The sequence below is a fragment of the Somniosus microcephalus genome, chromosome 1, assembly GCF_052327205.1.
Source record: "Somniosus microcephalus isolate GS21.2 chromosome 1, FLI_Smic_1.0, whole genome shotgun sequence".
Lineage (NCBI taxonomy): Eukaryota > Metazoa > Chordata > Chondrichthyes > Squaliformes > Somniosidae > Somniosus > Somniosus microcephalus.
Window position 1 is genome coordinate 6,634,844 of NC_140987.1, and position 23,552 is coordinate 6,658,395.

Here is a 23,552-nt window from a genome sequence, read left to right on the forward strand (position 1 = left end):
CGACTCCTGTGCGGTAAGACTCTATGGGGGACGAATGGCCGACTCCTGTGCGGTAAGACTCTATGGCGGACGAATGGCCGACTCCTGTGCGGTAAGACTCTATGGGGTATGAATGGCCGACTCCTGTGCGGTAAGACTCTATGGGGCATGAATGGCCGACTCCTGTGCGGTAAGACTCTATGGGGGACGAATGGCCGACTCCTGTGCGGTAAGACTCTATGGGGGATGATTGGCCGACTCCTGTGCGGTAAGACTCTATGGGGCATGAATGGCCGACTCCTGTGCGGTAAGACTCTATGGGGGATGAATGGCCGACTCCTGTGCGGTAAGACTCTATGGGGGACGAATGGCTGACTCCTGTGCGGTAAGACTCTATGGGGGACGAATGGCCGACTCCTGTGCGGTAAGACTCTATGGGGGATGAATGGCCGACCCCTGTGCGGTAAGACTCTATGGGGGATGAATGGCCGACTCCTGTGCGGTAAGACTCTATGGGGGACGAATGGCCGACTCCTGTGCGGTAAGACTCTATGGGGGACGAATGGCCGACTCCTGTGCGGTAAGACTCTATGGGGGATGAATGGCCGACTCCTGTGCGGTAAGACTCTATGGGGGATGAATGGCCGACTCCTGTGCGCTAAGACTCTATGGGGGACGAATGGCCGACTCCTGTGCGGTAAGACTCTATGGGGGACGAATGGCCGACTCCTGTGCGGTAAGACTCTATGGGGGATGAATGGCCGACTCCTGTGCGGTAAGACTCTATGGGGGATGAATGGCCGACTCCTGTGCGCTAAGACTCTATGGGGCAGGAATGGCCGACTCCTGTGCGGTAAGACTCTATGGGGGATGAATGGCCGACTCCTGTGCGGTAAGACTCTATGGGGGACGAATGGCCGACTCCTGTGCGGTAAGACTCTATGGGGGACGAATGGCCGACTCCTGTGCGGTAAGACTCTATGGGGGACGAATGGCCGACTCCTGTGCGGTAAGACTCTATGGGGGATGAATGGCCGACTCCTGTGCGGTAAGACTCTATGGGGGACGAATGGCCGACACCTGTGCGGTAAGACTCTATGGGGGACGAATGGCCGACTCCTGTGCGGTAAGACTCTATGGGGGACGAATGGCCGACTCCTGTGCGGTAAGACTCTATGGGGGATGAATGGCCGACTCCTGTGCGGTAAGACTCTATGGGGGACGAATGGCCGACTCCTGTGCGGTAAGACTCGATGGGGGATGAATGACCGACTCCTGTGTGGTAAGACTCTATGGGGGACGAATGGCCAACTCCTGTGCGGTAAGACTCTATGGGGGACGAATGGCCGACTCCTGTGCGGTAAGACTCTATGGGGGACGAATGGCCGACTCCTGTGCGGTAAGACTCTATGGGGGAGGAATGGCCGACTCCTGTGCGGTAAGACTCTATGGAGGACGAATGACCGACTCCTGTGCGGTAAGACTCTATGGGGGATGAATGGCCGACTCCTGTGCGGTAAGACTCTATGGGGGACGAATGGCCGACTCCTGTGCGGTAAGACTCTATGGGGGACGAATGGCCGACTCCTGTGCGGTAAGACTCTATGGGGGACGAATGGCCGACTCCTGTGCGGTAAGACTCTATGGGGGATGAATGGCCGACTCCTGTGCGGTAAGACTCTATGGGGGACGAATGGCCGACTCCTGTGCGGTAAGACTCTATGGGGGACGAATGGCTGACTCCTGTGCGGTAAGACTCTATGGGGGATGAATGGCCGACTCCTGTGCGGTAAGACTGTATGGGGGACGAATGGCCGACTCCTGTGCCGTAAGACTCTGTGGGGGACGAATGGCCGACTCCTGTGCGGTAAGACTCTATGGAGGACGAATGGCCGACTCCTGTGCGGTAAGACTCTATGGGGGACGAATGGCCGACTCCTGTGCGGTAAGACTCTATGGGGGACGAATGGCCGACTCCTGTGCGGTAAGACTCTATGGGGGACGAATGGCCGACTCCTGTGCGGAAAGACTCTATGGGGGACGAATGGCCGACTCCTGTGTGGTAAGACTCTATGGGGGACGAATGGCCGACTCCTGTGCGGTAAGACTCTATGGGGGACGAATGGCCGACTCCTGTGCGGTAAGACTCTATGGGGGACGAATGGCCGACTCCTGTGCGGTAAGACTCTATCGGGGACGAATGGCCGACTCCTGTGCGGTAAGAATCTATGGGGGACGAATGGCCGACTCCTGTGCGGTAAGAATCTGTGGGGGACGAATGGCCGACTCCTGTGCGGTAAGAATCTGTGGGGGACGAATGGCCGACTCCTGTGCGGTAAGACTCTATCGGGGACGAATGGCCGACTCCTGTGTGGTAAGACTCTATGGGGGACGAATGGCCGACTCCTGTGCGGTAAGACTCTATGGGGGATGAATCGCCGACTCCTGTGTGGTAAGACTCTATGGGGGACGAATGGCCGACTCCTGTGCGGTAAGACTCTATGGGGGACGAATGGCCGACTCCTGTGCGGTAAGACTCTATGGGGGATGAATGGCCGACTCCTGTGCAGAAAGACTCTATGGGGGACGAATGGCCGACTCCTGTGCGGTAAGACTCTATGGGGCATGAATGGCCGACTCCTGTGCGGTAAGACTCTATGGGGGACGAATGGCCGACTCCTGTGCGGTAAGACTCTATGGGGGATGAATGGCCGACTCCTGTGCGGTAAGACTCTATGGGGGATGAATGGCCGACTCCTGTGCGGTAAGACTCTATGGGGGATGAATGGCCGACTCCTGTGCGGTAAGACTCTATGGGGGACGAATGGCCGACTCCTGTGCGGTAAGACTCTATGGGGGACGAATGGCCGACTCCTGTGCGGTGAGACTCTATGGGGGACGAATGGCCGACTCCTGTGCGGTAAGACTCTATGGGGGACGAATGGCCGACTCCTGTGCGGTAAGACCCTATGGGGTATGAATGGCCGACTCCTGTGCGGTAAGACTCTATGGGGCATGAATGGCCGACTCCTGTGCGGTAAGACTCTATGGGGGACGAATGGCCGACTCCTGTGCGGTAAGACTCTATGGGGGATGAATGGCCGACTCCTGTGCGGTAAGACTCTATGGGGCATGAATGGCCGACTCCTGTGCGGTAAGACTCTATGGGGGATGAATGGCCGACTCCTGTGCGGTAAGACTCTATGGGGGACGAATGGCCGACTCCTGTGCGGTAAGACTCTATGGGGGACGAATGGCCGACTCCTGTGCGGTAAGACTCTATGGGGGATGAATGGCCGACTCCTGTGCGGTAAGACTCTATGGGGGATGAATGGCCGACTCCTGTGCGGTAAGACTCTATGGGGGATGAATGGCCGACTCCTGTGCGGTAAGACTCTATGGGGGACGAATGGCCGACTCCTGTGCGGTAAGACTCTATGGGGGATGAATGGCCGACTCCTGTGCGGTAAGACTCTATGGGGGATGAATGGCCGACTCCTGTGCGCTAAGACTCTATGGGGCAGGAATGGCCGACTCCTGTGCGGTAAGACTCTATGGGGGATGAATGGCCGACTCCTGTGCGGTAAGACTCTATGGGGGACGAATGGCCGACTCCTGTGCGGTAAGACTCTATGGGGGACGAATGGCCGACTCCTGTGCGGTAAGACTCTATGGGGGACGAATGGCCGACTCCTGTGCGGTAAGACTCTATGGGGGATGAATGGCCGACTCCTGTGCGGTAAGACTCTATGGGGGACGAATGGCCGACTCCTGTGCGGTAAGACTCTATGGGGGACGAATGGCCGACTCCTGTGCGGTAAGACTCTATGGGGGACGAATGGCCGACTCCTGTGCGGTAAGACTCTATGGGGGATGAATGGCCGACTCCTGTGCGGTAAGACTCTATGGGGGACGAATGGCCGACTCCTGTGCGGTAAGACTCGATGGGGGATGAATGACCGACTCCTGTGTGGTAAGACTCTATGGGGGACGAATGGCCGACTCCTGTGCGGTAAGACTCTATGGGGGATGAATGGCCGACTCCTGTGCGGTAAGACTCTATGGGGGACGAATGGCCGACTCCTGTGCGGTAAGACTCTATGGGGGATGAATGGCCGACTCCTGTGCGGTAAGACTCTATGGGGGACGAATGACCGACTCCTGTGCGGTAAGACTCTATGGGGGATGAATGGCCGACTCCTGTGCGGTAAGACTCTATGGGGGATGAATGGCCGACTCCTGTGCGGTAAGACTCTATGGGGGACGAATGGCCGACTCCTGTGCGGTAAGACTCTATGGGGGACGAATGGCCGACTCCTGTGCGGTAAGACTCTATGGGGGACGAATGGCCGACTCCTGTGCGGTAAGACTCTATGGGGGATGAATGGCCGACTCCTGTGCGGTAAGACTCTATGGGGGACGAATGGCCGACTCCTGTGCGGTAAGACTCTATGGGGGACGAATGGCTGACTCCTGTGCGGTAAGACTCTATGGGGGAGGAATGGCCGACTCCTGTGCGGTAAGACTCTATGGGGGACGAATGGCCGACTCCTGTGCGGTAAGACTCTATGGGGGACGAATGGCCGACTCCTGTGCGGTAAGACTCTATGGGGGACGAATGGCCGACTCCTGTGCGGTAAGACTCTATGGGGGACGAATGGCCGACTCCTGTGCGGTAAGACTCTATGGGGGATGAATGGCCGACTCCTGTGCGGTAAGACTCTATGGGGCAGGAATGGCCGACTCCTGTGCGGTAAGACTCTATGGGGGATGAATGGCCGACTCCTGTGCGGTAAGACTCTATGGGGGATGAATGGCCGACTCCTGTGCGGTAAGACTCTATGGGGCAGGAATGGCCGACTCCTGTGCGGTAAGACTCTATGGGGCATGAATGGCCGACTCCTGTGCGGTAAGACTCTATGGGGGATGAATGGCCGACTCCTGTGCGGTAAGACTCTATGGGGGACGAATGGCCGACTCCTGTGCGGTAAGACTCTATGGGGGATGAATGGCCGACTCCTGTGCGGTAAGACTCTATGGGGGATGAATGGCCGACTCCCGTGCGGTAAGACTCTATGGGGGATGAATGGCCGACTCCTGTGCGGTAAGACTCTATGGGGGATGAATGGCCTCCTCCTGTGCGCTAAGACTCTATGGGGGACGAATGGCCGACTCCTGTGCGGTAAGACTCTATGGGGGACGAATGGCCGACTCCTGTGCGGTAAGACTCTATGGGGGACGAATGGCCGACTCCTGTGCGGTAAGACTCTTTGGGGGACGAATGGCCGACTCCTGTGCGGTAAGACTCTTTGGGGGATGAATGGCCGACTCCTGTGCGGTAAGACTCTATGGGGCAGGAATGGCCGACTCCTGTGCGGTAAGACTCTATGGGGCATGAATGGCCGACTCCTGTGCGGTAAGACTCTATGGGGGATGAATGGCCGACTCCTGTGCGGTAAGACTCTATGGGGGACGAATGGCCGACTCCTGTGCGGTAAGACTCTATGGGGGATGAATGGCCGACTCCTGTGCGGTAAGACTCTATGGGGGATGAATGGCCGACTCCCGTGCGGTAAGACTCTATGGGGGATGAATGGCCGACTCCTGTGCGGTAAGACTCTATGGGGGATGAATGGCCTCCTCCTGTGCGCTAAGACTCTATGGGGGACGAATGGCCGACCCCTGTGCGGTAAGACTCTATGGGGGACGAATGGCCGACTCCTGTGCGGTAAGACTCTATGGGGGACGAATGGCCGACTCCTGTGCGGTAAGACTCTTTGGGGGACGAATGGCCGACTCCTGTGCGGTAAGACTCTATGGGGGACGAATGGCCGACTCCTGTGCGGTAAGATTCTATGGGGGTTGAATGGCCGACTCCTGTGCGGTAAGATTCTATGGGGGACGAATGGCCGACTCCTGTGCGGTAAGACTCTATGGGGGACGAATGGCCGACTCCTGTGCGGTAAGATTCTATGGGGGTTGAATGGCCGACTCCTGTGCGGTAAGACTCTATGGGGGATGAATGGCCGACTCCTGTGCGGTAAGACTCTATGGGGGATGAATGGCCGACTCCTGTGCGGTAAGACACTATGGGGGATGAATGGCCGACTCCTGTGCGGTAAGACTCTATGGGGCAGGAATGGCCGACTCCTGTGCGGTAAGACTCTATGGGGGACGAATGGCCGACTCCTGTGCGGTAAGACTCTTTGGGGGACGAATGGCCGACTCCTGTGCGGTAAGACTCTATGGGGGACGAATGGCCGACTCCTGTGCGGTAAGATTCTATGGGGGTTGAATGGCCGACTCCTGTGCGGTAAGATTCTATGGGGGACGAATGGCCGACTCCTGTGCGGTAAGACTCTATGGGGGACGAATGGCCGACTCCTGTGCGGTAAGATTCTATGGGGGTTGAATGGCCGACTCCTGTGCGGTAAGACTCTATGGGGGATGAATGGCCGACTCCTGTGCGGTAAGACTCTATGGGGGATGAATGGCCGACTCCTGTGCGGTAAGACACTATGGGGGATGAATGGCCGACTCCTGTGCGGTAAGACTCTATGGGGCAGGAATGGCCGACTCCTGTGCGGTAAGACTCTATGGGGCATGAATGGCCGACTCCTGCGCGGTAAGACTCGATGGGGGATGAATGGCCGACTCCTGTGCGGTAAGACTCTATGGGGGACGAATGGCCGACTCCTGTGCGGTAAGACTCTATGGGGCATGAATGGCCGACTCCTGTGCGGTAAGACTCTATGGGGGACGAATGGCCGACTCCTGTGCGGTAAGACTCTATGGGGCAGGAATGGCCGACTCCTGTGCGGTAAGACTCTATGGGGGATGAATGGCCGACTCCTGTGCGGTAAGACTCTATGGGGCATGAATGGCTGACTCCTGTGCGGTAAGACTCTATGGGGGACGAATGGCCGACTCCTGTGCGGTAAGACTCTATGGGGGACGAATGGCCGACTCCTGTGTGGTAAGACTCTATGGGGGACGAATGGCCGACTCCTGTGCGGTAAGACTCTATGGGGGACGAATGGCCGACTCCTGTGCGGTAAGACTCTATGGGGGATGAATGGCCGACTCCTGTGCGGTAAGACTCTATGGGGGACGAATGGCCGGCTCCTGTGCGGTAAGACTCTATGGGGGATGAATGGCCGACTCCTGTGCGGTAAGACTCTATGGGGGATGAATGGCCGACTCCTGTGCGGTAAGACTCTATGGGGGATGAATGGCCGACTCCTGTGCGGTAAGACTCTATGGGGGATGAATGGCTGACTCCTGTGCGGTAAGACTCTATGGGGGACGAATGGCCGGCTCCTGTGCGGTAAGACTCTATGGGGGACGAATGGCCGGCTCCTGTGCGGTAAGACTCTATGAGGGACGAATGGCCGACTCCTGTGCGGTAAGACTCTATGGGGGATGAATGGCTCACTCCTGTGCGGTAAGACTCTATGGGGGACGAATGGCCGACTCCTGTGCGGTAAGACTCTATGGGGGACGAATGGCCGACTCCTGTGCGGTAAGACTCTATGGGGGATGAATGGCCGACTCCTGTGCGGTAAGATTCTATGGGGGATGAATGGCCGACTCCTGTGCGGTAAGACTCTATGGGGGACGAATGGCCGACTCCTGTGCGGTAAGACTCTATGGGGGACGAATGGCCGACTCCTGTGCGGTAAGACTCTTTGGGGGATGAATGGCCGACTCCTGTGCGGTAAGATTCTATGGGGGATGAATGGCCGACTCCTGTGCGGTAAGACTCTATGGGGGACGAATGGCCGACTCCTGTGCGGTAAGACTCTATGGGGGACGAATGGCCGACTCCTGTGCGGTAAGACTCTATGGGGGATGAATGGCCGACTCCTGTGCGGTAAGATTCTATGGGGGATGAATGGCCGACTCCTGTGCGGTAAGACTCTATGGGGGACGAATGGCCGACTCCTGTGCGGTAAGATTCTATGGGGGATGAATGGCCGACTCCTGTGCGGGAAGACTCTATGGGGGACGAATGGCCGACTCCTGTGCGGTAAGACTCTATGGGGGATGAATGGCCGACTCCTGTGCGGTAAGACTCTATGGGGGATGAATGGCCGACTCCTGTGCGCTAAGACTCTATGGGGCAGGAATGGCCGACTCCTGTGCGGTAAGACTCTATGGGGGATGAATGGCCGACTCCTGTGCGCTAAGACTCTATGGGGCAGGAATGGCCGACTCCTGTGCGGTAAGACTCTATGGGGGATGAATGGCCGACTCCTGTGCGGTAAGACTCTATGGGGCATGAATGGCCGACTCCTGTGCGGTAAGACTCTATGGGGGATGAATGGCCGACTCCTGTGCGGTAAGACTCTATGGGGGACGAATGGCCGGCTCCTGTGCGGTAAGACTCTATGGGGGACGAATGGCCGGCTCCTGTGCGGTAAGACTCTATGGGGGATGAATGGCCGACTCCTGTGCGGTAAGACTCTATGGGGGACGAATGGCCGACTCCTGTGCGGTAAGACTCTATGGGGGACGAATGGCCGACTCCTGTGCGGTAAGACTCTATGAGGGACGAATGGCCGACTCCTGTGCGGTAAGACTCTATGGGGGATGAATGGCTCACTCCTGTGCGGTAAGACTCTATGGGGGACGAATGGCCGGCTCCTGTGCGGTAAGACTCTATGGGGGACGAATGGCCGACTCCTGTGCGGTAAGACTCTATGGGGGACGAATGGCCGACTCCTGTGCGGTAAGACTCTATGGGGGACGAATGGCCGACTCCTGTGCGGTAAGACTCTATGAGGGACGAATGGCCGACTCCTGTGCGGTAAGACTCTATGGGGGATGAATGGCTCACTCCTGTGCGGTAAGACTCTATGGGGGACGAATGGCCGACTCCTGTGCGGTAAGACTCTATGGGGGACGAATGGCCGACTCCTGTGCGGTAAGACTCTATGGGGGACGAATGGCCGACTCCTGTGCGGTAAGACTCTATGAGGGACGAATGGCCGACTCCTGTGCGGTAAGACTCTATGGGGGATGAATGGCTCACTCCTGTGCGGTAAGACTCTATGGGGGACGAATGGCCGACTCCTGTGCGGTAAGACTCTATGGGGGATGAATGGCCGACTCCTGTGCGGTAAGACTCTATGGGGGACGAATGGCCGGCTCCTGTGCGGTAAGACTCTATGGGGGACGAATGGCCGACTCCTGTGCGGTAAGACTCTATGGGGGACGAATGGCCGACTCCTGTGCGGTAAGACTCTATGAGGGACGAATGGCCGACTCCTGTGCGGTAAGACTCTATGGGGGATGAATGGCTCACTCCTGTGCGGTAAGACTCTATGGGGGATGAATGGCCGACTCCTGTGTGGTAAGACTCTATGGGGGATGAATGGCCGACTCCTGTGCGGTAAGACTCTATGGGGGACGAATGGCCGGCTCCTGTGCGGTAAGACTCTATGGGGGACGAATGGCCGACTCCTGTGCGGTAAGACTCTATGGGGGACGAATGGCCGGCTCCTGTGCGGTAAGACTCTATGGGGGATGAATGGCCGACTCCTGTGCGGTAAGACTCTATGGGGGATGAATGGCCGACTCCTGTGCGGTAAGACTCTATGGGGGACGAATGGCCGACTCCTGTGCGGTAAGACTCTATGGGGGATGAATGGCCGACTCTTGTGCGGTAAGACTCTATGGGGGATGAATGGCCGACTCCTGTGCGGTAAGACTCTATGGGGGACGAATGGCCGACTCCTGTGCGGTAAGACTCTATGGGGGACGAATGGCCGACTCCTGTGCGGTAAGACTCTATGGGGGACGAATGGCCGACTCCTGTGCGGTAAGACTCTATGGGGGACGAATGGCCGACTCCTGTGCGGTAAGACTCTATGGGGGACGAATGGCCGACTCCTGTGCGGTAAGACTCTATGGGGGATGAATGGCCGACTCCTGTGCGGTAAGACTCTATGGGGGACGAATGGCCGACTCCTGTGCGGTAAGACTCTATGGGGGATGAATGGCTCACTCCTGTGCGGTAAGACTCTATGGGGAAGAATGGCTGACTCCTGTGCGGTAAGACTCTATGGGGGACGAATGGCCGACTGCTGTGCGGTAAGACTCTATGGGGGACGAATGGCCGGCTCCTGTGCGGTAAGACTCTATGGGGGACGAATGGCCGACTGCTGTGCGGTAAGACTCTATGGGGAAGAATGGCTGACTCCTGTGCGGTAAGACTCTATGGGGGACGAATGGCCGGCTCCTGTGCGGTAAGACTCTATGGGGGACGAATGGCCGACTGCTGTGCGGTAAGACTCTATGGGGGACGAATGGCCGGCTCCTGTGCGGTAAGACTCTATGGGGGATGAATGGCCGACTCCTGTGCGGTAAGACTCTATGGGGAAGAATGGCCGACTCCTGTGCGGTAAGACTCTATGGGGGACGAATGGCCGACTCCTGTGCGGAAAGACTCTATGGGGGACGAATGGCCGACTCCTGTGCGGTAAGACTCTATGGGGGACGAATGGCCGACTCCTGTGCGGTAAGACTCTATGGGGGATGAATGGCCGACTCCTGTGCGGAAAGACTCTATGGGGGACGAATGGCCGACTCCTGTGCGGTAAGACTCTATGGGGGACGAATGGCCGGCTCCTGTGCGGTAAGACTCTATGGGGGATGAATGGCCGACTCCTGTGCGGTAAGACTCTATGGGGGACGAATGGCCGACTCCTGTGCGGTAAGACTCTATGGGGGATGAATGGCCGACTCCTGTGCGGTAAGACTCTATGGGGGATGAATGGCCGACTCCTGTGCGGTAAGACTCTATGGGGGATGAATGGCCGACTCCTGTGCGGTAAGACTCTATGGGGGACGAATGGCCGACTCCTGTGCGGTAAGACTCTATGGGGGATGAATGGCCGACTCTTGTGCGGTAAGACTCTATGGGGGATGAATGGCCGACTCCTGTGCGGTAAGACTCTATGGGGGACGAATGGCCGACTCCTGTGCGGTAAGACTCTATGGGGGACGAATGGCCGACTCCTGTGCGGTAAGACTCTATGGGGGACGAATGGCCGACTCCTGTGCGGTAAGACTCTATGGGGGATGAATGGCCGACTCCTGTGCGGTAAGACTCTATGGGGGACGAATGGCCGGCTCCTGTGCGGTAAGACTCTATGGGGGACGAATGGCCGACTGCTGTGCGGTAAGACTCTATGGGGGACGAATGGCCGGCTCCTGTGCGGTAAGACTCTATGGGGGACGAATGGCCGACTGCTGTGCGGTAAGACTCTATGGGGGACGAATGGCCGGCTCCTGTGCGGTAAGACTCTATGGGGGATGAATGGCCGACTCCTGTGCGGTAAGACTCTATGGGGAAGAATGGCCGACTCCTGTCCGGTAAGACTCTATGGGGGACGAATGGCCGACTCCTGTGCGGAAAGACTCTATGGGGGACGAATGGCCGACTCCTGTGCGGTAAGACTCTATGGGGGACGAATGGCCGACTCCTGTGCGGTAAGACTCTATGGGGGATGAATGGCCGACTCCTGTGCGGAAAGACTCTATGGGGGACGAATGGCCGACTCCTGTGCGGTAAGACTCTATGGGGGACGAATGGCCGGCTCCTGTGCGGTAAGACTCTATGGGGGATGAATGGCCGACTCCTGTGCGGTAAGACTCTATGGGGGACGAATGGCCGACTCCTGTGCGGTAAGACTCTATGGGGGATGAATGGCCGACTCCTGTGCGGTAAGACTCTATGGGGAATGAATGGCCGACTCCTGTGCGGTAAGACTCTATGGGGGACGAATGGCCGGCTCCTGTGCGGTAAGACTCTTTGGGGGATGAATGGCCGACTCCTGTACGGTAAGCCTCTATGGGGGACGAATGGCCGACTCCTGTGCGGTAAGACTCTATGGGGGGTGAATGGCCTCCTCCTGTGTGGTAAGACTCTATGGGGGACGAATGACCGACTCCTGTGTGGTAAGACTCTATGGGGGACGAATGACCGACTCCTGTGCGGTAAGACTCTATGGGGGACGAATGGCCGACTCCTGTGCGGTAAGACTCTATGGGGGACGAATGACCGACTCCTGTGCGGTAAGACTCTATGGGGGACGAATGGCCGACTCCTGTGCGGTAAGACTCTATGGGGGACGAATGTCCGACTCCTGTGCGGTAAGACTCTATGGGGGACGAATGGCCGACTCCTGTGCGGTAAGACTCTATGGGGGATGAATGGCCGACTCCTGTGCGGTAAGACTCTATGGGGGATGAATGGCCGACTCCTGTGCGGTAAGACTCTATGGGGGATGAATGGCCGACTCCTGTGCGGTAAGACTCTATGGGGGACGAATGGCCGACTCCTGTGCGGTAAGACTCTATGGGGGATGAATGGCCGACTCTTGTGCGGTAAGACTCTATGGGGGATGAATGGCCGACTCCTGTGCGGTAAGACTCTATGGGGGACGAATGGCCGACTCCTGTGCGGTAAGACTCTATGGGGGACGAATGGCCGACTCCTGTGCGGTAAGACTCTATGGGGGACGAATGGCCGACTCCTGTGCGGTAAGACTCTATGGGGGACGAATGGCCGACTCCTGTGCGGTAAGACTCTATGGGGGACGAATGGCCGACTCCTGTGCGGTAAGACTCTATGGGGGATGAATGGCCGACTCCTGTGCGGTAAGACTCTATGGGGGACGAATGGCCGACTCCTGTGCGGTAAGACTCTATGGGGGATGAATGGCTCACTCCTGTGCGGTAAGACTCTATGGGGAAGAATGGCTGACTCCTGTGCGGTAAGACTCTATGGGGGACGAATGGCCGACTGCTGTGCGGTAAGACTCTATGGGGGACGAATGGCCGGCTCCTGTGCGGTAAGACTCTATGGGGGACGAATGGCCGACTGCTGTGCGGTAAGACTCTATGGGGAAGAATGGCTGACTCCTGTGCGGTAAGACTCTATGGGGGACGAATGGCCGGCTCCTGTGCGGTAAGACTCTATGGGGGACGAATGGCCGACTGCTGTGCGGTAAGACTCTATGGGGGACGAATGGCCGGCTCCTGTGCGGTAAGACTCTATGGGGGATGAATGGCCGACTCCTGTGCGGTAAGACTCTATGGGGAAGAATGGCCGACTCCTGTGCGGTAAGACTCTATGGGGGACGAATGGCCGACTCCTGTGCGGAAAGACTCTATGGGGGACGAATGGCCGACTCCTGTGCGGTAAGACTCTATGGGGGACGAATGGCCGACTCCTGTGCGGTAAGACTCTATGGGGGATGAATGGCCGACTCCTGTGCGGAAAGACTCTATGGGGGACGAATGGCCGACTCCTGTGCGGTAAGACTCTATGGGGGACGAATGGCCGGCTCCTGTGCGGTAAGACTCTATGGGGGATGAATGGCCGACTCCTGTGCGGTAAGACTCTATGGGGGACGAATGGCCGACTCCTGTGCGGTAAGACTCTATGGGGGATGAATGGCCGACTCCTGTGCGGTAAGACTCTATGGGGGATGAATGGCCGACTCCTGTGCGGTAAGACTCTATGGGGGATGAATGGCCGACTCCTGTGCGGTAAGACTCTATGGGGGACGAATGGCCGACTCCTGTGCGGTAAGACTCTATGGGGGATGAATGGCCGACTCTTGTGCGGTAAGACTCTATGGGGGATGAATGGCCGACTCCTGTGCGGTAAGACTCTATGGGGGACGAATGGCCGACTCCTGTGCGGTAAGACTCTATGGGGGACGAATGGCCGACTCCTGTGCGGTAAGACTCTATGGGGGACGAATGGCCGACTCCTGTGCGGTAAGACTCTATGGGGGACGAATGGCCGACTCCTGTGCGGTAAGACTCTATGGGGGACGAATGGCCGACTCCTGTGCGGTAAGACTCTATGGGGGATGAATGGCCGACTCCTGTGCGGTAAGACTCTATGGGGGACGAATGGCCGACTCCTGTGCGGTAAGACTCTATGGGGGATGAATGGCTCACTCCTGTGCGGTAAGACTCTATGGGGAAGAATGGCTGACTCCTGTGCGGTAAGACTCTATGGGGGACGAATGGCCGACTGCTGTGCGGTAAGACTCTATGGGGGACGAATGGCCGGCTCCTGTGCGGTAAGACTCTATGGGGGACGAATGGCCGGCTCCTGTGCGGTAAGACTCTATGGGGGACGAATGGCCGACTGCTGTGCGGTAAGACTCTATGGGGGATGAATGGCCGACTGCTGTGCGGTAAGACTCTATGGGGGACGAATGGCCGGCTCCTGTGCGGTAAGACTCTATGGGGGACGAATGGCCGACTGCTGTGCGGTAAGACTCTATGGGGGACGAATGGCCGGCTCCTGTGCGGTAAGACTCTATGGGGGATGAATGGCCGACTCCTGTGCGGTAAGACTCTATGGGGAAGAATGGCCGACTCCTGTGCGGTAAGACTCTATGGGGGACGAATGGCCGACTCCTGTGCGGAAAGACTCTATGGGGGACGAATGGCCGACTCCTGTGCGGTAAGACTCTATGGGGGACGAATGGCCGACTCCTGTGCGGTAAGACTCTATGGGGGATGAATGGCCGACTCCTGTGCGGAAAGACTCTATGGGGGACGAATGGCCGACTCCTGTGCGGTAAGACTCTATGGGGGACGAATGGCCGACTCCTGTGCGGTAAGACTCTATGGGGGATGAATGGCCGACTCCTGTGCGGTAAGACTCTATGGGGAATGAATGGCCGACTCCTGTGCGGTAAGACTCTATGGGGGACGAATGGCCGGCTCCTGTGCGGTAAGACTCTTTGGGGGATGAATGGCCGACTCCTGTGCGGTAAGCCTCTATGGGGGACGAATGGCCGACTCCTGTGCGGTAAGACTCTATGGGGGGTGAATGGCCTCCTCCTGTGTGGTAAGATTCTATGGGGGACGAATGACCGACTCCTGTGTGGTAAGACTCTATGGGGGACGAATGACCGACTCCTGTGTGGTAAGACTCTATGGGGGACGAATGGCCGACTCCTGTGCGGTAAGACTCTATGGGGGACGAATGACCGACTCCTGTGCGGTAAGACTCTATGGGGGACGAATGGCCGACTCCTGTGCGGTAAGACTCTATGGGGGACGAATGTCCGACTCCTGTGCGGTAAGACTCTATGGGGGACGAATGGCCGACTCCTGTGCGGTAAGACTCTATGGGGGATGAATGGCCGACTCCTGTGCGGTAAGACTCTATGGGGGATGAATGGCCGACTCCTGTGCGGTAAGACTCTATGGGGGATGAATGGCCGACTCCTGTGCGGTAAGACTCTATGGGGGACGAATGGCCGACTCCTGTTCCTAGGTCTATATTTGATGTGACTCATTTCATTGCATCACATAATTATAAACATATAAAAAAAGCTTTTCCAAAGACGTTTTCATGAAAACTGTTTTCTTTTAAAAGTCTGACAGTTCCCGAAGTACAGGACTAAAATTCCCAACCCCGTTGTCTTGAGTTCAAACTCCAGCTCGATCGGGGCTTTTAGGAACAGGACACAACAAAACCTTCCCACTTTTGATAGGTCGCAACCTCCTCACCCACATATTTGTATTTTCCAACAGACACCATTGAACAGCAATCAGGAGTAAAATAAAGAAAAGCTTTTGTCGAACAAGGGTAGTATAAGATAGAGACAGACAGACAGGTGCTTAAAAAATGATATATATAAATTAGGCACTTTCAGTTCTGAGTCTGTGCAGAAAGCTGTTTTGTTTGGGAACTCACCCTCTTGAAGATATTCTGAGGCAATACAGAAGAATCCTGATGTGGTGATTTCATTGACGTGCTTTGGATCCTCACTAGCTTGGTGTTAAACTGCATGAATGGTATTACAGGCTTTAATCATTATCAAACATATTATAAATAATGTTAACAATATTTCCTTTTTTTCTCCTTTGAACTTGTAAGAGTTTTAGCAGCTGGAAAAAGCTGTTAGGCCCAGCAAGCCCATCGCTACCTGCTCACTTTTCACCATAATCCTCAATCCATTCTCTCTCTAGAAACACCACTAATTGTCGCTTCAACTCATCTACACTGTCTGCATCAGTTTTCATCCTGGTTAACTTATTCCACAACTAGGTTATCCTCCTGAAGAAAAGGCTTCCCCTTCACTTCCCTTCGTTAACTTTCGTCCCCTGGTATTTGAACGCTTTAAACATAGAGAGGGGAATTTTAAACCTCCAAAATGGGTGGGTTTGGGCCGAATGGCATGTACAAATGTACAAAATATGATGCCCGACCCCAACCCGCTCACTTCCAGTTTTAACAGAGGCGGGACGGGGGGCAACCAATCCGCTCGCAGGAGGCAGTTTGGTCATTTAAATATTATAACCATTTTAAATTTAACCCTGGCCGGCCGGACTTCCCAGGCCTCGGGAACCCCGTCGGCTAAAGGGAGGCGAGGACTGCTGGATCCAGGAGGTAAGTGCCTTTCCAGTTTATGTGCTTCACCCACCTCCTGCGTTCGGACACCCCCTCCCTCCTCTTCGCTCCCCGGCTGCAGCCTGGTGCCGAAGGCCTACCCACCCAACAGCCAGCCAGCCTCTCAATCTGACAGGCTCCAGCCGGGAAACGGAAACAAAAAATGTTAAATCAGGTCCTAACCTACAATAGCATCAGCATTGCTAAATGCTTCATTATCTACATCTTAGGATCACCATTAACCAGTAGCTGAACCTGAGTATCCAAATTCACACCATGGCTACAAGAGCAGGGCAAAGGTTGGGTAAGCTGCGATGAGTGGCTCGCCTCCTAACCAATTTTCCCCTTTATTTTTTTTGGTGCACGACCCCTTTAAGGGGCTGTATGGCCCATTCAAAATACCGCGCATGTGCAGTTTTTCCTATTTAAAAGCCGCTGAGCCGGCTGCACAGTAGCTGCAGGACACTGTGCACCTTAACGGGAACATTGCTCCTGACCCCTCGAAGCCACTCTGCCAGGTTCAAGTCAGGTATAATGGAATAGACACCATTCGACTGGATGGGTATAGTTGCAATAACATTCAAGAAGCTGAACACCATTCAGGACAGAGCTGAAGTGATTTCCATCACTGTCATTGGACTCAATATCAACCACCTCCACCACCTGCAGTATGTACTGTCTACAGGAGGTACTACAGCAACTCACCAGGGTTACTTCGACAGCACGTCACTCCACCATGACCACTGGCCACCAGAAGGACAAGAGCAGTAAGATCTCGGCAACATCACCTTGACTTGGACATATATCGCCGTTCTTCCATCACCTAACACCATCGGGGCATACTATCATTGAACGGTCCACAGCTCTGTTCATGGAGATGGTCCACCATCAGCTTCTTTGGGTAATTAGGCAATAAATGCGGCTTTGCCAGGGTTGCCCACAACCCAAGAACAATTTTTTAAAAAGCCAGTGAGAGCATACAGCGTAGATTCACCAAGATGATATCAGGGTTGGGAAACTATAGTTGTGAGGTGAGACATGAGATGCTGGGACTATTTTCACTGGAGCAGATAATGCTCAGAGGAGAATTAATAGGAGATTTTTAAATTATGAAGGGTTTTGTTAGACTATTTCCTCTGATTGGGGAGTTAGTGACCAGGAGACAATTTAAAATTGTCACTAACAGCGAGTAGAGAATTTAGGAGAAATATTTTTTTACTGAGGGTTGTCATAGCACGGAATGCGTTGCCATAGGGAGCAGTTGAAGAAAACAACATTGCACCTTTTAATATAAAGTCCAGGGATGAGGGACTTCAGTTACGTGGATAGACTGGAGAAGCTGAGGTTGTTCTCCTTGGAGCAGAGAAGATTGAGAGGAGATTTGCTGGAGGTGCTCAAAATCATGAGGGGTCGAGACAGAGTAGAGAGAGAGAAACTGCTCCCATTGGCGGAAGGGTCGAGAACCAGAGGACACAGATTTACGGTGATTGGCAAAAGAACCAAAGGTGACATGTGGAAAAAGTTTTTTACTCAGCGAGTGATTATGATCTAGAATGCACTGCCTGAAAGGGGGGTGGAGGCAGATTCAATCACGGCTTTCAAAAGGGAATTGGATAAGTACCTGAGGGGAAAAAATTTGCAGGGCTCCGGGGAAAGGGCGGGGGAGTGGGATGAGCTGAAACGCTCTTGCAGAGAGCGGGCACGGGCTCGACGGGCCGAATGACCTCCTACTGTGCTGTCACCATTCTGTGATTCTTCTATGAAGTTGGATAAATATTTGAATCAGAGGAAGATTGTGGTAAACCACTGTTGTTAGTATTGTTGTTCACCACTGTTGTTAGTACTGTTGTTCACTGTTAGTACTGTTGTTCACTCTTGCATATTGTTGTACTTGTCTGTGCATGCCTCAGCTGACTCCGCCCCTGGCTCCACCCTCATGGCTGGGTATAAAGGTCGCTGCTCGGCAGCCTCCGGCCCTTTTGGATACCAGGCAACCACAAGAGGCATGCTCTGTTCTTTGGTAATAAAAGCCTGTTTATTACTTTCTCAATCTCCAGTTTTTTGTAGCAATTGATAGTGCATCAATTTTATTACCAAAATTAAATGTTGGCTGCGGATGCTGATCAACCGATGGCGCAAAACGCTGAGCAGCAGGCGCTGCTGCGAGCCCTCAGACCAACATGCCTGGACCTAGACCCCCAAGAAGCGGGTTCGTCGACTAAATTCGCACAATGGCTGCGTTGCTTTGAGGCGTATCTGGAAGCCTCGACCGTGACTCTTGATGAAAATAAACTGAAAATCCTGGCCTCGAAGGTGAGCCACCAAGTCTATACTTTAATCCAAGATGCGACGACCTACGCGGCGGCTATCGACCTACTGAAAGGGCAGTATGCACGCCCGGTTAACACGGTCTATGCCAGGCACCTTTTAAGATCTCGCAGACAGCAGCCCGGGGAATCGGTAGAGGCCTTCCTACGGGCACTGCGGGTACTCGGACGCGGCTGCGACTGCAAGGAAGTATCGGCCGCGGCACATGCGGAGGGACTGATGCGAGACGCTTTCGTTGCGGGTCTAAGGTCCGACTACTCCCGGCAGAGGCTGCTGGAGAAGGGTGAAATAGACCTGACAAAGGCAGTGTCCCTCGCGCTCTCGCTCGACGCGGCCCACAGAAATATGGACGCTTTCTCCCCTAATCGCCCCGCACCGTGGGCGCCGCAATCTTGGGCCATGGGACCGCCACCTCCGACTGCTGCAGCGTTGTCCAAGGCACAAAAATGCTATTTTTGTGGCCAAGCTAAACACCCTAGAGCACGCTGCCCCGTGAAGAATGCTACCTGCTCCGGCTGCGGGAAGAAAGGTCACTACGTTAGCGCCTGCAAAGGAAAGACCGCTAACGCCAGCAGCGCCGCGTGCGAACCGTGGGCGCAGCCATCTTGCCCGCCATCTTGGGCTCCCCCAGCCGCGTGGGGATCGGGACCGTGGGCGCCGCCATTTTGTCCGCCATCTTGGACGCCTCCGACTTCGGTTACGGGGGACCCGGACTCCACCACCGCCTCATCGGACGACCGCATCGACGCGCTTGAACATACGCTGGCTTCCGTGACGCTGGATCAATCTCTCCCGCATCAACTGTCCAGGTCCATGATGGACATTACGGTAAACGGCCGCGCCACTACCTGCCTTTTTGACAGCGGGAGCACGGAGAGTTTTATACACCCCGACACGGTGCGCAGTTACTCTCTCCCGGTCCTGCCGACGCGTCATCGCATCTCTATGGCTTCCAAAGCCCAGTCAGCGGAAGTCGGTGGCTACTGTATGGTGACTCTTTCAGTGCGGGGTACTGAATACAAAAATTTTAAACTTCTGGTCCTGCCCGATCTCTGCGCTGCCGTCCTACTGGGGTTGGATTTTCAGTGCCACCTTAAGAGTGTCACTTTAGCGTACGGTGGACCCCTCCCCCCTCTCACGGTCTGCAGCCAGCAGTTTTTAAATCGCCCGCCGCGCGCCATTTGCAGCCTCTCCACCCTTAAAGTCTCCCCCCCTCCTTGTTCGCTAACCTCACCCGCGACTGTAAGCCCATCGCTATCAAAAGTAGGCGTTACAGTGCCGGGGATAGGGGTTTCATTAAATCCGAGGTAGCGAGACTCCTGAAGGAAGGGATTATCGAGAGCAGCAATAGCCCATGGCGAGCACAAGTGGTGGTGGTGAAGACTGGCGGAAAACAGCGCCTAGTTATTGACTACAGCCAGACGATCAATCGCTACACCCAGTTGGATGCATACCCACTCCCCCGCATATCTGACATGGTCAATCAGATAGCACAATACCAGGTGTTCTCGACGATTGATCTGAAGTCGGCATATCACCAGCTCCCCATCAGGGCTGAGGACCGCCAGTACACAGCTTTTGAAGCTGACGGTCGGCTCTATCACTTTCTCAGAGTTCCCTTCGGCGTCACCAACGGAGTTTTTGTCTTCCAACGGGAGATGGACCGGATGGTTGACCAGAACGCGCTCCAGGCCACTTTCCCATATCTAGACAACGTCACCATCTGCGGCCACGACCAGCAGGACCACGACGTTAATCTAGGGAAATTCCTCCGGACGGCCCAGCGGCTGAATCTCACATACAACAAAGACAAATGTATGTTTCGTACTAAGCGCCTTGCTATTCTTGGCTGCGTAGTGGAGAACGGAGTCATCGGCCCAGACCCCGATAGAATGCGCCCTCTTATGGCGCTCCCCCTCCCCCACTGCCAGAAAGCACTGAAGAGATGCCTAGGGTTTTTCTCTTACTATGCTCAGTGGGTACCCAACTATGCGGATAAAGCCCGACCCCTCATCAAGTCCGCCTCCTTCCCCCTGACAGCAGAGGCCTGTGCAGCCTTCACTCTCATAAAAAGCGATATTGCGAAGGCCACAATGCACGCTGTGGATGAGTCCCTCCCTTTTCAAGTGGAGAGCGACGCATCCGACTTTGCCCTAGCTGCAACCCTTAACCAGGCGGGGAGACCCGTGGCCTTTTTCTCAAGGAACCTCCAGGGCCCCGAGATTCGACACTCCTCTGTCGAAAAGGAGGCCCAGGCCATTGTGGAAGCCGTGCGACATTGGCGGCATTACCTGGCCGGAAAACGATTTACCCTGCTCACTGACCAGCGTTCAGTAGCTTTTATGTTTCATAATAAGCAGCGGGGCAAAATCAAGAATGACAAGATATTAAGGTGGAGAATCGAACTCTCCACCTACAATTACGATATCTTGTACCGGCCCGGGAAACTCAATGAGCCCCCAGATGCCCTATCACGTGGTACGTGCGCCAACGCGCAGGTTGATAGATTACAGACCCTCCACAATGACCTCTGCCACCCGGGGGTCACCAGGTTCTTCCATTTTATCAAATCCCGTAACCTGCCCTACTCCATCGAGGAGGTCAGGACCATGACCAGGAACTGCCAGATCTGTGCCGAGTGCAAGCCGCATTTTTATAGGCCAGACAGAGCGAGCCTGATCAAAGCCACGTGCCCCTTCGAGCGGCTGAGCATCGATTTTAAAGGGCCCCTCCCCTCCTCTGACCGCAATGTGTACTTCCTCAATATAATTGATGAGTACTCCCGTTTCCCGTTTGCCATCCCTTGCTCGGACATGACCAGTACCACGGTCATTAAATGTCTGAATGACCTCTTCGCATTGTTCGGTTTCCCTAGCTATATCCATAGCGACAGGGGCTCATCTTTTATGAGCGACGAACTTCGGCAGTACCTGCTCGCGAGAGGCATTGCTACAAGCAGGACCACCAGCTACAACCCCCGGGGTAACGGCCTGGTGGAAAGGGAGAATGCAACAGTCTGGAAGGCAGTCCTTTTAAACTTAAAATCTAAGGGCCTTCCGACCTCCCGCTGGCAGGAGGTCCTCCCTGCGGCGCTCCATTCCATTCGGTCGCTGCTCTGTACACCCACCAATGCCACTCCTCACGAGAGAATGTTCTCCTTCCCTAGGAAGTCCACGTCGGGGATTTCGCTACCAACATGGCTGACTTCTCCAGGTCCCATCCTACTGCGGAAGCACGTGAGGACCCATAAGGCGGACCCCCTGGTCGAGAGGGTGAGCCTCCTCCACGCCAACCCGCAGTATGCTTACGTGGTGTACCTGGACGGGCGGGAGGACACAGTCTCCATTCGAGACCTCGCACCTGCGGGTGCTCCTGAAACACCCTCTTCGCCACCCACCGCTACTCCTGCCTACCCCCAGGACACAGTCCCCGCACGAGACCTCGCACCTTCGGGTGCCTCTGAGAGACCACCATCGCTACCTCCCATTACCCATGCTCTGACCCCTGTAGACGGCATGCAGCAGCCCCAGGGTCCGCCACCTGCTACACCTCCTCTGAACGAGACACCGGGTTCAACGTTGGATGCTGCACCATCACCGCCGCTGCTGCGACGCTCAGGATGGCTTACAAGGCCTCCTGATAGACTTCAGTACACGAATTTTTCGTGCACTTCACCCCGCCGGACTCAATTCTAAACAAGGGGTGAATGTGGTAAACCACTGTTGTTAGTATTGTTGTTCACCACTGTTGTTAGTACTGTTGTTCACTGTTAGTACTGTTGTTCACTCTTGCATATTGTTGTACTTGTCTGTGCATGCCTCAGCTGACTCCGCCCCTGGCTCCACCCTCATGGCTGGGTATAAAGGTCGCTGCTCGGCAGCCTCCGGCCCTTTTGGATACCAGGCAACCACAAGAGGCATGCTCTGTTCTTTGGTAATAAAAGCCTGTTTATTACTTTCTCAATCTCCAGTCTTTTGTAGCAATTGATAGTGCAATGAGTTCAGTTTTGGATTGCTCTCAAAAAGAAACATCAGAACCACAATGGCTGAATGGCCTCCTTCTATTCTCTACATTTCTAGGTTCCATGGCAGTGTAAAACTTTCCTGTTGTAGTTACTTTCACAGCTATGAGCAGATTAAAGTTCAAGTGTGCTTGCTGTGGAGATACGTGTTCCATTAGGTATCTATAACCAGAATTAGGTTTTTGTGATTCTGTAACTTAGGAGCACCTTAGGCTAGTAGAACAACACACTTGAAAACACATTTGTGAGATATTTCAGTCATAACTGTAATGACATCCTTGGGCAAAAAGTCACCTTTTAAGTGTAAATTTTGTGAAATATGGTTTCTGGCACAGAGTTACAGTCGAGAGGAATGTGTTTCGGAGAACTGGGTGTGGCCGTCTGATTCTCCAATCCACGTTCTCATCAAACCAGGCGCTGTGCTGTGAATGAAGCCTCAGAAAATTTCAGTTTGATGTGCTGGTATTAATATGGAAAATAAAATTAACCTTAAATAAATATCAGAAGCATTTGAATTGGCTTTCATTAGTTATCTTATATTGATATTCTGGGGAAATAATGATCTTTGATGAGAATAGTGTTTTCTCTGTAATGACAGCGTGCTGTGAATATATTCTGAGAATAAAGCATGTTGTGTATTTTCTAAGAATGACTGGTACAATTTATTTTTAAGGGAACACTGACACACACACACACCTAGAATCATAGAATGGTTACAGCACAGAAGGAGGCCATTTTTGTGTCATCTGCAAATTTTGAAATTGTGCCCTGTACACCCACGTCCAAGTC

At 54.9% G+C, this 23,552-nt stretch overlaps 1 protein-coding gene across 1 annotated transcript in view; it reads right to left on the reverse strand.

Moving 5' to 3' along the window:
* The window catches only part of LOC147123908 (coiled-coil domain-containing protein 152-like), a 352,349-nt gene that overhangs the window by 40,261 nt on the left and 288,536 nt on the right, over nt 1–23,552 (reverse strand). Inside the window, exon 8 of the mRNA XM_085964314.1 lies at nt 15,719–15,808. Coding sequence (XP_085820440.1) covers nt 15,719–15,808 — 90 coding nt within the window. The remainder of the gene's footprint in view (nt 1–15,718; nt 15,809–23,552) is intronic.